Source organism: Gracilinanus agilis, chromosome 1 (assembly GCF_016433145.1).
Source record: "Gracilinanus agilis isolate LMUSP501 chromosome 1, AgileGrace, whole genome shotgun sequence".
Taxonomy (NCBI): domain Eukaryota; kingdom Metazoa; phylum Chordata; class Mammalia; order Didelphimorphia; family Didelphidae; genus Gracilinanus; species Gracilinanus agilis.
The window spans coordinates 712,184,765-712,195,972 of NC_058130.1; the positions used below are offsets into that span (position 1 = coordinate 712,184,765).

General features: G+C 43.4%; 1 protein-coding gene across 1 annotated transcript; it reads right to left on the reverse strand.

The window, feature by feature from the left end:
* Nucleotides 1-1,428: 1,428 nt before the first annotated feature.
* On the reverse strand, nt 1,429-5,740 carry DNAJB1 (DnaJ heat shock protein family (Hsp40) member B1). The gene is made up of 3 exons (XM_044670548.1): nt 5,391-5,740; nt 3,340-3,920; nt 1,429-2,893 (listed from the first exon to the last, which is right to left on the reverse strand). The coding sequence occupies exons 1-3, from the start codon at nt 5,599-5,601 to the stop codon at nt 2,663-2,665; spliced, it is 1,023 nt and encodes a 340-aa protein (XP_044526483.1). The 5' UTR covers nt 5,602-5,740; the 3' UTR covers nt 1,429-2,662.
* Between the last annotated feature and the right edge of the window lie 5,468 nt (nt 5,741-11,208).

Below are 11,208 nucleotides of genomic sequence, written 5' to 3' on the forward strand. Positions count from 1 at the left end.
CGAGTAAGATACAGTGGTGAGGCCTTGGCATTTTCTTTTTTTAAACCCTTACCTTCTGTCTTAGAATTAATAGTATTGATAGTGTTGGTTCCAAGACAGAAGAGCAGCAAGGGATAGATAATTGGGGTTAAGTAACTTGCCTTGAGTCACACAGCTAGGGAATGTCTTGAGGCCAAACTTGAATTCAGGACCTCCCCATCTCCAGGCCTGGCTTTCTATCCACAGTTAGGAGTCACCGCACTGCCCTTACAAGCTCTTATTTTGCAGGACTTGCCTTGGGTCACACAACTGAAAGCTCAAGGAAGGACTTGAAATTTCACATCTCCCCTAAATTCAGCCTTCTTTCCGGTATGTCATGCTTCTCTATGAAAATCACCTCTCACCCTGCCAGACAACTGAAAAGGTGATTGGAAAGGACCTCAGTATAAAAGGAAAAACAAAATCCCTTTCATTTTGCACCTCTCAACAGAATACAGCTGGAAGCCCTACCTAATCCAAACTCTTTGAATCTGTTATCCAATCTGTAGAATGAGGGGTTGGACTAAATGACTTTTCAAGATTACCGCTAGTTCTTTGCCATTAAACATAGCCCTTCCTTTTTTGTCTCACTCATTTCATATGGAGGTTGTTGGGAATGGTTTCTCCAGGGTTTAGTGTGAGAACTCCCTGGATAAGGGTTCCCTTGGGACTGAACTATGCAGTAGTGTTTGTCTTTAGAAATGAGGGGGGCACTTTCCTTTTCAGTATGCCAGCTCTTTCATATAGACTTTTTTCATTTTCTGTATCCCCATGGTCACAGTTCCATGTTGTTATACACAGTCCCAGTTACACAGTAGGTATGTAACAAATAAAATGCTTGTAATATTGATTGGAAGTCTTCAAGTAGAAAGTGGTTGACCATTTCTTAGTGCTATTATAGAAGAAATTACTGGTCAGCTCCAGGATTGTATTAGCTTATAGGTAGGGAACCAAAAGAAAAAAATTCTATCTTGGATCAGTCCTAGATCAGGAAAACAGCAACTATTTACCATAGTTTCAGATGATAATAAAAACATTTACTTTAATAAGTTTTCTGATGAGTTACTCTGGGTAGATTCCTCAGGTAAGACTAAGGGTACATGATGACATTAGAAAACTCAGGTAACTGTTGGTTCTCAATCTTGCACGATTTTTAATGTTTGATTGAACTGTATACCTCGCTCCTAAGAGGATCATTGTAGAACTAGTTAGGTGGTTGTCAAAAATCCTCAGGAATTTCTGGTCATTTAAAAGGCCTCTGGTGGAGGACTAATTTTTCAGACCCCGAAGGAAAGTTCCTCTGACTCCTTCTTTTGAGTCCCTGGGTAGTAAACCAGCCCATACCACCCCCTCCAGGTCCCTCCCTCCAGATCTGGTATACCCCGAAACAAAGTCGTGGGAAGGCTCTCCTGTGGTTTAGCATCAGTCTTTAATCCTGACGTACTGCACAATGACAAGTCATATGCTTTGGTCTCGTGTCTGCAGCAGCAACCTTACAATTAAATCTATAGGCCTGAGCACCAGACCCATTTCCAGGGAAGAGACAAAGTTGTTCCAAAAAAAACAACCCCAAAAATTTCTTTTTAATTCCAATATGGCCCCATACAGAGAGCAGCAGCTGTAATGCATTGGGTTTTTTTTTTAAGTGCACACCAAATTTATACAGATTTATACAAAAATTATTTACAGAAGTTCCAAGGTGCTCCTGTATCAGAAGCAAAGACCCTTTTATCAAAAGGGATTATAACTAGGGCTGTGCTAAATTCAAAAGGATTGGATCCCTTTGAGAGAGTCCAGAGTCCATTTGTTCAGATTGGGTTAGGGTTACAGTTATGGGATTCACAGGGTTAATGCTAAATCCTGTACATCCCAGAAGGTGGTCAAGAAGGGGGAAAATACAATAATGGACCCCAGAGCCTATGAATGGCTATGACTATAGAGAAACAATTTTAGAATGCCCCATTGGTCGCCCAAGCCAAATCTCTCATTTCCTCCCTTTTGTTGCCTTTTGGACACCAACAAGGCAATTCTGAAGATAAATTATAAGGTTTCATTCTGGGAGAGCAAGAAAGGATGTAGTTATTTTTGGAAGCAAAAACGAGACACGTGAAGATAAAGCTGGAATAAAATACATATCAATAACATCACAAACAGCACTAAGGAGCAGAAATGGTCTTCCAACCAGGACTATACTCCAGGCAGACATCAACTAACAGTAAAAGCCAAAACTGCTAAAGAACAGCAGAGTCCAGTTGTGGGTCTAATGCTTTCCATCTAAAGGAGGGAGTGTGTATTGTGGGGGAAAAGTTGATACAACCCAGGGTCTGAGTTGGAGATGACAGAAAACTTGGATTGTTCCTGGGAAAAGGTTGAGTAGGTTAGTTATACTGGCACCATATTAAGAGGGACAAATTCCTTGGAATGCTTTTGTGCTACCCCATCACCTGTGAACCTATTGTTTGAAAAACCACTGAAGCCTAATGCAAGACTTTGAAAGATTGTAATATATTCTCTGGAAACATTCAGCAATACGAAAACCCTCTGTGGTCCCTCCCACCCTGGGGGCCCACAACTGTTGGAGATGGTCCAGAAAACCTTGAGCTTTGGAAATGTCCTTGGTTCAGTCCTTGGGGAGCAGAGGTTGCTATATAGGCAGGATCTGCTCCAGAATGGTTCTTGAAGATTGGGGGAGTCTGTCAGGGAAATTCACTTCAAACTCAATAATGAGGTCCCCACGTTTCTCTGGTGTTTTGGGGAGGGGTAGGCCTTCTCCAGGAACTTTTCGCCTCATTCCAGGTCTGATGACATCCTTGAACACTATGGGTATGGTCCTGCCATCCAGCGTTGGGACATTCACTGTACAGCCACAGAGGGCCTAAAAGCAAAGGCAAATGATTAAACAGAGGAATAAGCGGGAAGGAGAGAACTCTTTTCTAAAGACAGTTTCTAGGGCTTCCAAAGACTTTGAATGGGGAGTGATGAACTGTTACTGGGGAGAGTAGCTAACATTTTCCCTTCAACTTGTTTTATATGGACCCCTGTAGTGCTTCCAGAAGGTGTGATTCTGTTTACAAAGATTTGTATGACTAACCACATACAGCAGTTAAAGCATGTGATTCCTCTCTATATTGTGCTGAGAGATATTTACTTCCTCACTAAAGAAGCATAGTATATACAGCCAGTACACTCACTAAGCCTGAAATCAAAAAACCCAAGTTTCATTCCTGATGGTCACTTTCAGGACACATGTATGTTTCTCTAAGATCCCTAAAGCCCACAATCCTATATCTGCAAGCCATGGCTGTACAGGTCTTGCCTTACCTCACGGAGACTGATCCTTGCTGGGTAAATCACATCAGACCCGTCTCTCTTAAATATATTGTGTGGTTTGTCCTTTAAAACAAAGACAATGTCAGCTGGAATGTTGGTTGACGTCTGGTCCCCCTCTTTTGGGAAGGTAATCTTGGTCCCCTCTTTCCACCCTCTTTTCACTTCAATGGTCAGGATCTTGTCCTCATTGCGGATGCTCTTTCCATCAGGGTTAAGCCGTTTGTGGGAGATCTTCATCTTTTTGGTACAACCACTGTAGATCTCCTCAAGTGAGACCCGAAGGTCATGGGTAACTGGAGGATCCTGTTTTCGGCGGCTGTGTTCTTGGGCGGGACGGGATCGGCCAAAGTTCATATTGGTAAAGCCACCCATGCCCATTGGGAAGGCAGAAAATGGGTCATCAATGTCCATGCCTTCTTCCCCGTTTCGTTGACCAAAAAAGGTGTCAAAAGGATTGCGGCCACCAAAGAATTCGGCAAACATAGCATGAGGGTCCCCATGGAAAGTATAGCTGAAGGAGGCACCGTTAGGACCAGTACTGCTACCACTACTAGGACCACCACCCTTCAGTCCTAAAAAATGAAAAACAAGAATTCAAATTGTTGGTCAAACTGAAGTCCTTCTTGCTCTAGAACTACTTCCTTCTCCTCTCACCAAGGAGACAGGATCTAGACATCATTAGGGAATTTAAAAGCATTGCTTTTTGCCACCCCTTTCTATACACCTGTGTTTTCCATTTTAGAAACTATCAGGACCTAGAGACAAGTACGTTAGTTATAAGTAGGAAGAAGATGCTGGGTTTTTTATTCCTAGCCTTGAACTGCTTAGCCTGTGAGAGAAGTTGCTAGAATATATTTTAGTGCTACCCTGAACAAGAAGGATTGAGAATTTAACAGAATATTAACTTTTCTCCATGTGTGATTTCAGCTGGTAACTTCTTGAGGTCAAGATATAGAGGATATTCCCAAAGTTTTAATGCTGTTTTAAGCTTTACTAGCTTAAAATGTCACTAAGACTTCTATTGCACTCTATGGAAGAGCATTCTTTCTAAGTGGCAAAAAATATATGTAATTTCCATTTGCTGCTGATTAGCCCTTTTAAAGAATGGATACTATTTAAGGCTGATACCCTTTGAGCCATAACAGGCACATCAGCACTTTAAAAGTCTTTTCTTGATCATTTTTGGTCTCTAAGATGCTTGGAGGCAGGGTGGGGAGAACCTATCTTCTTTCCTTTTTTCAAAGCACATCTCTTGTCAGAGCCACCCTCAGTTCTGCAACTCCAGACTATGATGTTTCACATCTCAAACATCTACTTCTCTTACTGGATGGAATAAGGTAGAGAAAAGGCTTCAGTTTTAACTACTGGATTCAGGTGTTAGCTTAACCTATCATTAATATTCTTATCTGAAAGCTTATTAGGTGCATTTCCAATATATCTCCTCCAGGGGAACGGAGCTAAGAGAAGTCATCATACAAGTTTGCTAGGGAGTGGGGAGGAAGAAAGCAGACCCCACCTAATGTACTTGTAGATTCTCTGTCCACACCCAGTCTGGGGAAGGCCCCAGTAAAACCTGACAGTCTTCCTGCCTCCAGTCTAACCTCCTAGGGAATGACTAACAAACATGCTAGAAGCTTCTACGGACATGACAGCCAGCTGATGCACCAGCCAGGTCTCCACCTCTCATCGAAAGGCTGCCAATCGGAGTGGAGAGCAGCACAGCCAATGGGCACGGGGGCCAGGGGCCAGCGGCCCCGACGGGAAGAGGAGGGAAAAGTAACTCTTGTTTATTGCAAAACCCATAACAGGGCCTGGAGGCGGGGACGGGACGAGCAAACGTCAGGAGCGTCCCATTCTCCAAGAGGGAGGCGGCGGGCTGGCGACAAGGCTCGAAGGAGCCCGGCCTCGCCACGAGCGCCATCCCCGGGGCCGGCGGCTCCAAGATCAAGGAGGCGCCAGGGCTTACAGTGGCGGCCTCTTGCAGTGCTGCCTTGAGCGCTCCCAGCTGACCCCGCTCCCGCTCCCGCGGGCCCCTGACTCACCCTCCTCCCCGAAGCGGTCGAAGATGTCCCTCTTGCGCGGGTCGCTAAGCACGTCGTAGGCCTCGGCGATCTCCTTGAACTTCTCCTCGGCGCCGGGCTCCTTGTTCTTGTCCGGGTGGTAGCGCAGCGCTTGCCGGCGGTAGGCTCGCTTGATCTCTTCGTCCGAAGCGCCCCGGGCCAGGCCCAGCGTCTGGTAGTAATCCTTGCCCATGGCCCCCACCCTCCCGCCGCCGTCCCTACGGCTCCGCCGCCGCCCCGGCCCGGACGCTATATACCCGCCCGGCGGAAGCTTCCAGAGCCCGCCAGCCCTCTCCAGAACCTTCCGCTCCGCCCCTCGCGCCACACCACCCAATCCCGGGCGCCTAAATTGTAACACGTGATTCTGGGGGCGGGGCAGCCTCGCCAACGGTTGCGGGCGCGAGACGCATTCCTCCGCCCTCTTTGCTCCTCCCTTTTGCAACGCCCCCGCCCCCCCCCCGGGGCGCGAGTCAGTTCTCTTGTGGACCCTCTGGGACCCCACCTAGTTCTATGAGCTCCATCCCTCCAGCCCCCAGCCCTGCCCCGCTAGAATTTCTACTCTTCTCAGCAGCTTGAAACCCTGTCTTTAAGCCTTATACGCACCTAATACGCCTTAGAGCAAGCCCCCGCCCCTAGGCCCTGGCAGTTCCGCCCCTTTGCATGGGTCTCCTTTATATAGATCCCAGGCTGAAAGTGACTGGAGATCTTCTGGTTCCATGTTCTTATACAGATGAAGAAACTGAGGCCTGGATAAGGGAAGGCACTTACTCTGGAGTTTTTTCCTTTTTGACTCTGCCTGACCTAGCAAGCTTTTAATAGATGTTTGCTATCCTGAGGCGGCTAAGTGTTAGAAGGAAGACACTGCCTTTTTCGACTCCAAATTTATTGCTTTTCCCTATAGGATTCGACTTAGCTCCATATTTCTCTTCTCTAACACTGCCACCCCCTGGTGCAGGCCTTTATCACCTATTCCTGGACTATTGCTAGTGGGGGTCTGTATGTGCTTCAGGTCTCTCCCCACGCCAGTCCATCCTCCACTCAGCTCAGCTGCCAAGAAGACCTTCCTAAAACACAAGTCTGACCATGCCACATGCTCAGTGGCTATCATTTCCAGAATCAAATATAAAATGCTCTGGCGTTCAAGGTCTTTCATAACCTTCCCCCCTCCTCGTTTTTGTTACACTTTGTCTCTGGAGCCAACCAACCATATACTCTTTGATCTGGGGACACTGGCAGCCTTGTGTTTCACAAACAAAACACTCGGTCTCAACCCCAGGCCTGGAATGCTTTCCCTCCTGGCTTCATTGGCTTCTTTCAAGTACGACCTAAAATCCCATTTCTAAAAGAAGCCTTTCCCAATTCCCCTTAATACTAGTCCTTCCCCCCTATTGATCATGTACAATTTATCTTGTATAATTTTTGTATATTGTTGATTGCAGGTTGTCTGACCCTCATTAGGCTGTGAGTTCCTTATTTCTGCAGCTTAGTAGTGCCTGGCATGTAGCAGGCATTTAATATGCTTGTTGACTTATTAAGTGCTTACTGTGTGCCAGTTATAGACAAGAAAACAATCCCTACTCTCTAGGAGCTTGCATTCTATTGAAGAGTTGGAAAAGAGAATAAGCTAGACAGAAGTAAAACATAAAAAATTGGGGAGGCATTAATTAGGGCATCAGAAAAGGGTTTTTTTTTGGTACAAAAGCAGGAAAAGTAGAAAGTAGAAAGAAAGTAGACACATCCTATAAGAATAGTACAGTTTGGCTAGACTGTAAAGTAATGGAAAATCAATCTAGAAATATAGGTTGGAGCCAGACTTGAAGGGTCAAAGCATTTTATTCTGTAGCAGTAAGGCACTACCAGATCTTCTTGAGTAGGGAAGGGACATGGTCAGATTTGTTCTTTATTAGGAATAGTAGTTTGGCAATGGTGTGGAAGAAGATTTGGAAAGAGGAAAAACTAGAGGCAAGGAGAACAATGAATAAATTACTGAAGTAGGCTAGGCATGTGGTAATGAAGGATTAAACTAGAGGGAGTAGTTTATATGAATACAAAGGACAGGTATGATTCAAAAAAGGATGTGGTCATAGAATCCATACAGCAACTCATTGCATATGGGGGCTGAAAGAGGGGAAAGAATTGAGGATGACTCTAAGGTTGAGAACGTGGGTGACTTGGAAGGACTACAATATAATTCCAATTCAATAAACATCTGAATGAGATCATCATGACCCTCCATATCCCCCATCATAGCACTCAGTTGCACTTCTACGAATTTGACTTTTTCTCTTCAGAGAGGTAAAAGAATTTGGCCAATTTCACCCAATTGGAAAACATCTGAGCTGCACTCAAACCCAGAGTCCTGACTGCATCCTTAATGCATTTTGTTCCACATGCTGTTTTTCTGAATTTGTTGAAGAATCACGAGGTTTATAGTGCTTAGTTCGTCTAGACCTCCCTCTCATTCTATAGATGAAGAAACTGAGGCCTAGAGAGGATGAGTTATTTGCTCAAGATCATAAAGTAATGAGTAAAAAATAAAAATCTAACATCTCTCTAAGCTCTAATTTAGAAGTCTCACCCCTCTTTAAATGAAAGGAAGAAAAACGATAGTAAGCAAATATTTATAAATTGCTTTAAGGCTTGCCAAAATGTTTTACAGATGTTGTCTCATTTGAACCTCAAAATAAATCTCTAAAGTAGATGCTATGATTATCTTCATTTTACAGATGAGGAACTGGGGCAGAGGTTAGGTGACTTGCCCAGAGTCACATAGCCATTAAGTATCCGAGGTCACATTTGAATTCAAGTCTTTCTGATTCCAGGCCCAGTGCTCTTGCCACTGTGCTACCTTTAGACTCTTGCTTGTGCTTTCTTATTAAAGCCTTAACTCTAGAAAAAGTTAGCTCTTGCCCCTTTATACGATATAGAGGATGGTTTCTTCTAGGTCCTATACCCAGGCTACATCCTTGGGTTTGGTCTCTAAAAGCGAGTCTGAAGAGCTGGAGAGAGGTTGGATTGCTGAGATAAAATGGACACACATTCAGTTCCCTAAAGTGCAGCCTTTGAAACCAAGTGGCCCTTTCTGGGAAACCTTGCAACCTTAGGGAAATGAATTGATGAGGGAGCCTGTCATGTGGAGAAGTTGAGGAGTTCCTGGATAATGCAAAGTTCCTGGACCAACTCCTGGATCCAGAACAGAGGTTTGGCAAGGGACAAATCTATGATGTGAACTTTGCCCTTAGATGATACTGTGAGTTATGTGGACTGTGCAGGTTTGGGCAAAGGAGTCGGTGCCCTAGTAACACTAAGCACTTCCTAGGAGGTTCTCAACCTTAGGATAGTACTATAACTTTAGAGGACTGTATGGATCTTTGAGAGAGGTAGAACATAGTGGAGTGGGAAGGATAATGGTCTTGAATATATATGACCTAGTATACAGATCCACTGTAATTTCTATAGGGTTAAATAAAGTTTGTCCTATATGCCAAGTTTTGTTAGCCTGAGTGCTTTAGAGGGGCTATACATAGTCTTCTTTTATTTTTGGTGGTGGTGGGGAGAGTATTAGACAAGAACCAAATCCTAATGTTTCCATGGGAAATCCTTAAGTAGGAGCAGGAATCAAAGAGCTATTTAGTAAGAGAAGTTCCAAATATTAAAGCCAGTCTAACTAAACACAGAGTTTCAGGTCTGAGCCACAAGTTACAAAATTATAAGATATCTTGGTATAAACACATTTAAGCTTTCTAATTCTGGCTTTGCTTTTTCTGAGAAACATAAGACTGGGTAAATAATTTTATCTTTTTTTCTCATTCGTACAATGAAGATAATACTTGCCATACTTATTGAATAGGTTTGCTGCAATAAAATAACATAGTTGTTATGTACACAATAAAGATATAAAAACATATTTGAAATCTTTGGAAAAAATTATTATGTCTATATATCTATATATTTTAAACACATACCCTTTCGACTCAAAATCAATGTTGTGTGTTGGTTCCATGAAAGAAGAGTAGTAAGGGCTAGGGAATGGGGGTTAAATGACTTGCCCAGGTCACACAGCTAAGAAGTATGTGAGGCCAGATTTGAACCTAGGACCTCCCATCTCTAGGCCTGGCTCTCAATCAACTGAACCACCTAGCTACATCCCCCCCCCCCAATTCCTTTTGATGCTTCAGCCATTCAACAACACCTACTATTTAAAGTACTCTTTTAAGTGTTAAGGATACAGTGTAATAATAGGTGTTGATCAGGAGAGTCCCCTGATCAATCTGATGAGCTCAAAGGGCATGAGCCTTTGTCTGAGGTCAGACTAGTAGCTCCTCAGGGAGACTGGGCATGTCCTTTGGTGACTTGTTGAGAGGACAGAGGAGTTTCTGGGCTGACCTTAAGGTGACGGGCTGGTGTTATTCAGGAGGATATGCTCTTTCTGAGTCTAAGAGAGGCGGCTAATAAAAGTTCACACAGAAACACTTGGCAGAAGTAGACATACAGTATTCCCATATCCCAAAAGCCTATGTAGAGGAAGGGAAATTTTTAAAAATTTCCTGGGCAATATGATTCTGTAATTTGGCCTTCTAGTAAGAGAAGGGGAGTTTTCTAGTTAGTATGATTCTAGAATCTAGCTTCCTAGTAAAAGAAGAGAAAGTTTTGTGACAGTGACAATCTTGGGGTTTGTCCATGAGTAAACACAAGTTCAAGAATATGGAGATCTGCAAAGGATATGAACAGGCAGTTTTCAGAAGAAGAAATCAAAGCTACCCATAGTCATATGAAAAAATGCTATAAATCTCTATTATTTAGAGAAATGCAAATTAAAATAACTTGTAGGTACCACCTCATACTGATCAAATTAGCTAATATAACAGAAAAGGAAGATAAATGTTGGAGGGGATGTGGAAAAATTGGGACACCAATACACTTTTTTTTTTTTAAACCCTTACCTTCCCTCTTAGAGTCAATACTGTGTATTGGCCCCAAGGCAGAAGAGTGGTAAGGGTAGGCAATGGGGGTCAAGTGACTTGCCCAAGGTCACACAGCTAGGAAGTATCTGAGGCCAGATTTGAACCTAGGACCTCCCATCTCTAGGTCTGGCTCTCAATCCACTGAGCTACCCAGCTGCCCCCACCAATACACTTTTTTTTTTTTTAATTTTTTTAAACCCTTAACTTCTGTGTGTATTGACTTATAGGTGGAAGATTGGTAAGGGTAGGCAATGGGGGTCAAGTGACGTTGCCCAGGGTCACACAGCTGGGAAGTGTCTGAGGCCGGATTTGAACCTAGGACCTCCTGTCTCTAGGCCTGGCTCTCAATCCACTGAGCAACCCAGCTGCCCCCTCCACCAATACACTTTTGATGGAGTTGTGAAATGGTCCAACCATTCCAGAGAGCAATTTGGAACTATGCCCAAAGTGCATGAAACTCTGCATATCCTTTGACCCAGGAATACTTCTACTAGGTCTGTATTCCAAAGAGTTAAAAGAAAAAGGATTCATATGTACAGAAATATTTAGAGCTGTTCTTTTTATGGTGGCAAAGAACTAGAAAACTGAAGTACTGCCTATTGATTGAGGTATGGCTGAACAAGGTATATGATTGTGATGGAATACTACTGTGATATAAGAAATGCCAAGCAGGATAATTTCAGAAAACCATGGAAAGATTTATATGAATTGATACAAAGTGAGTAACAGGAACATTTTATAATGATCAGCTGTGAATGACTTGGCTATTCTGATCAATACAATGATCCAAAATAATTTTGAAGGATTTATGATGAAAAATGCTATCCACTTTCAGA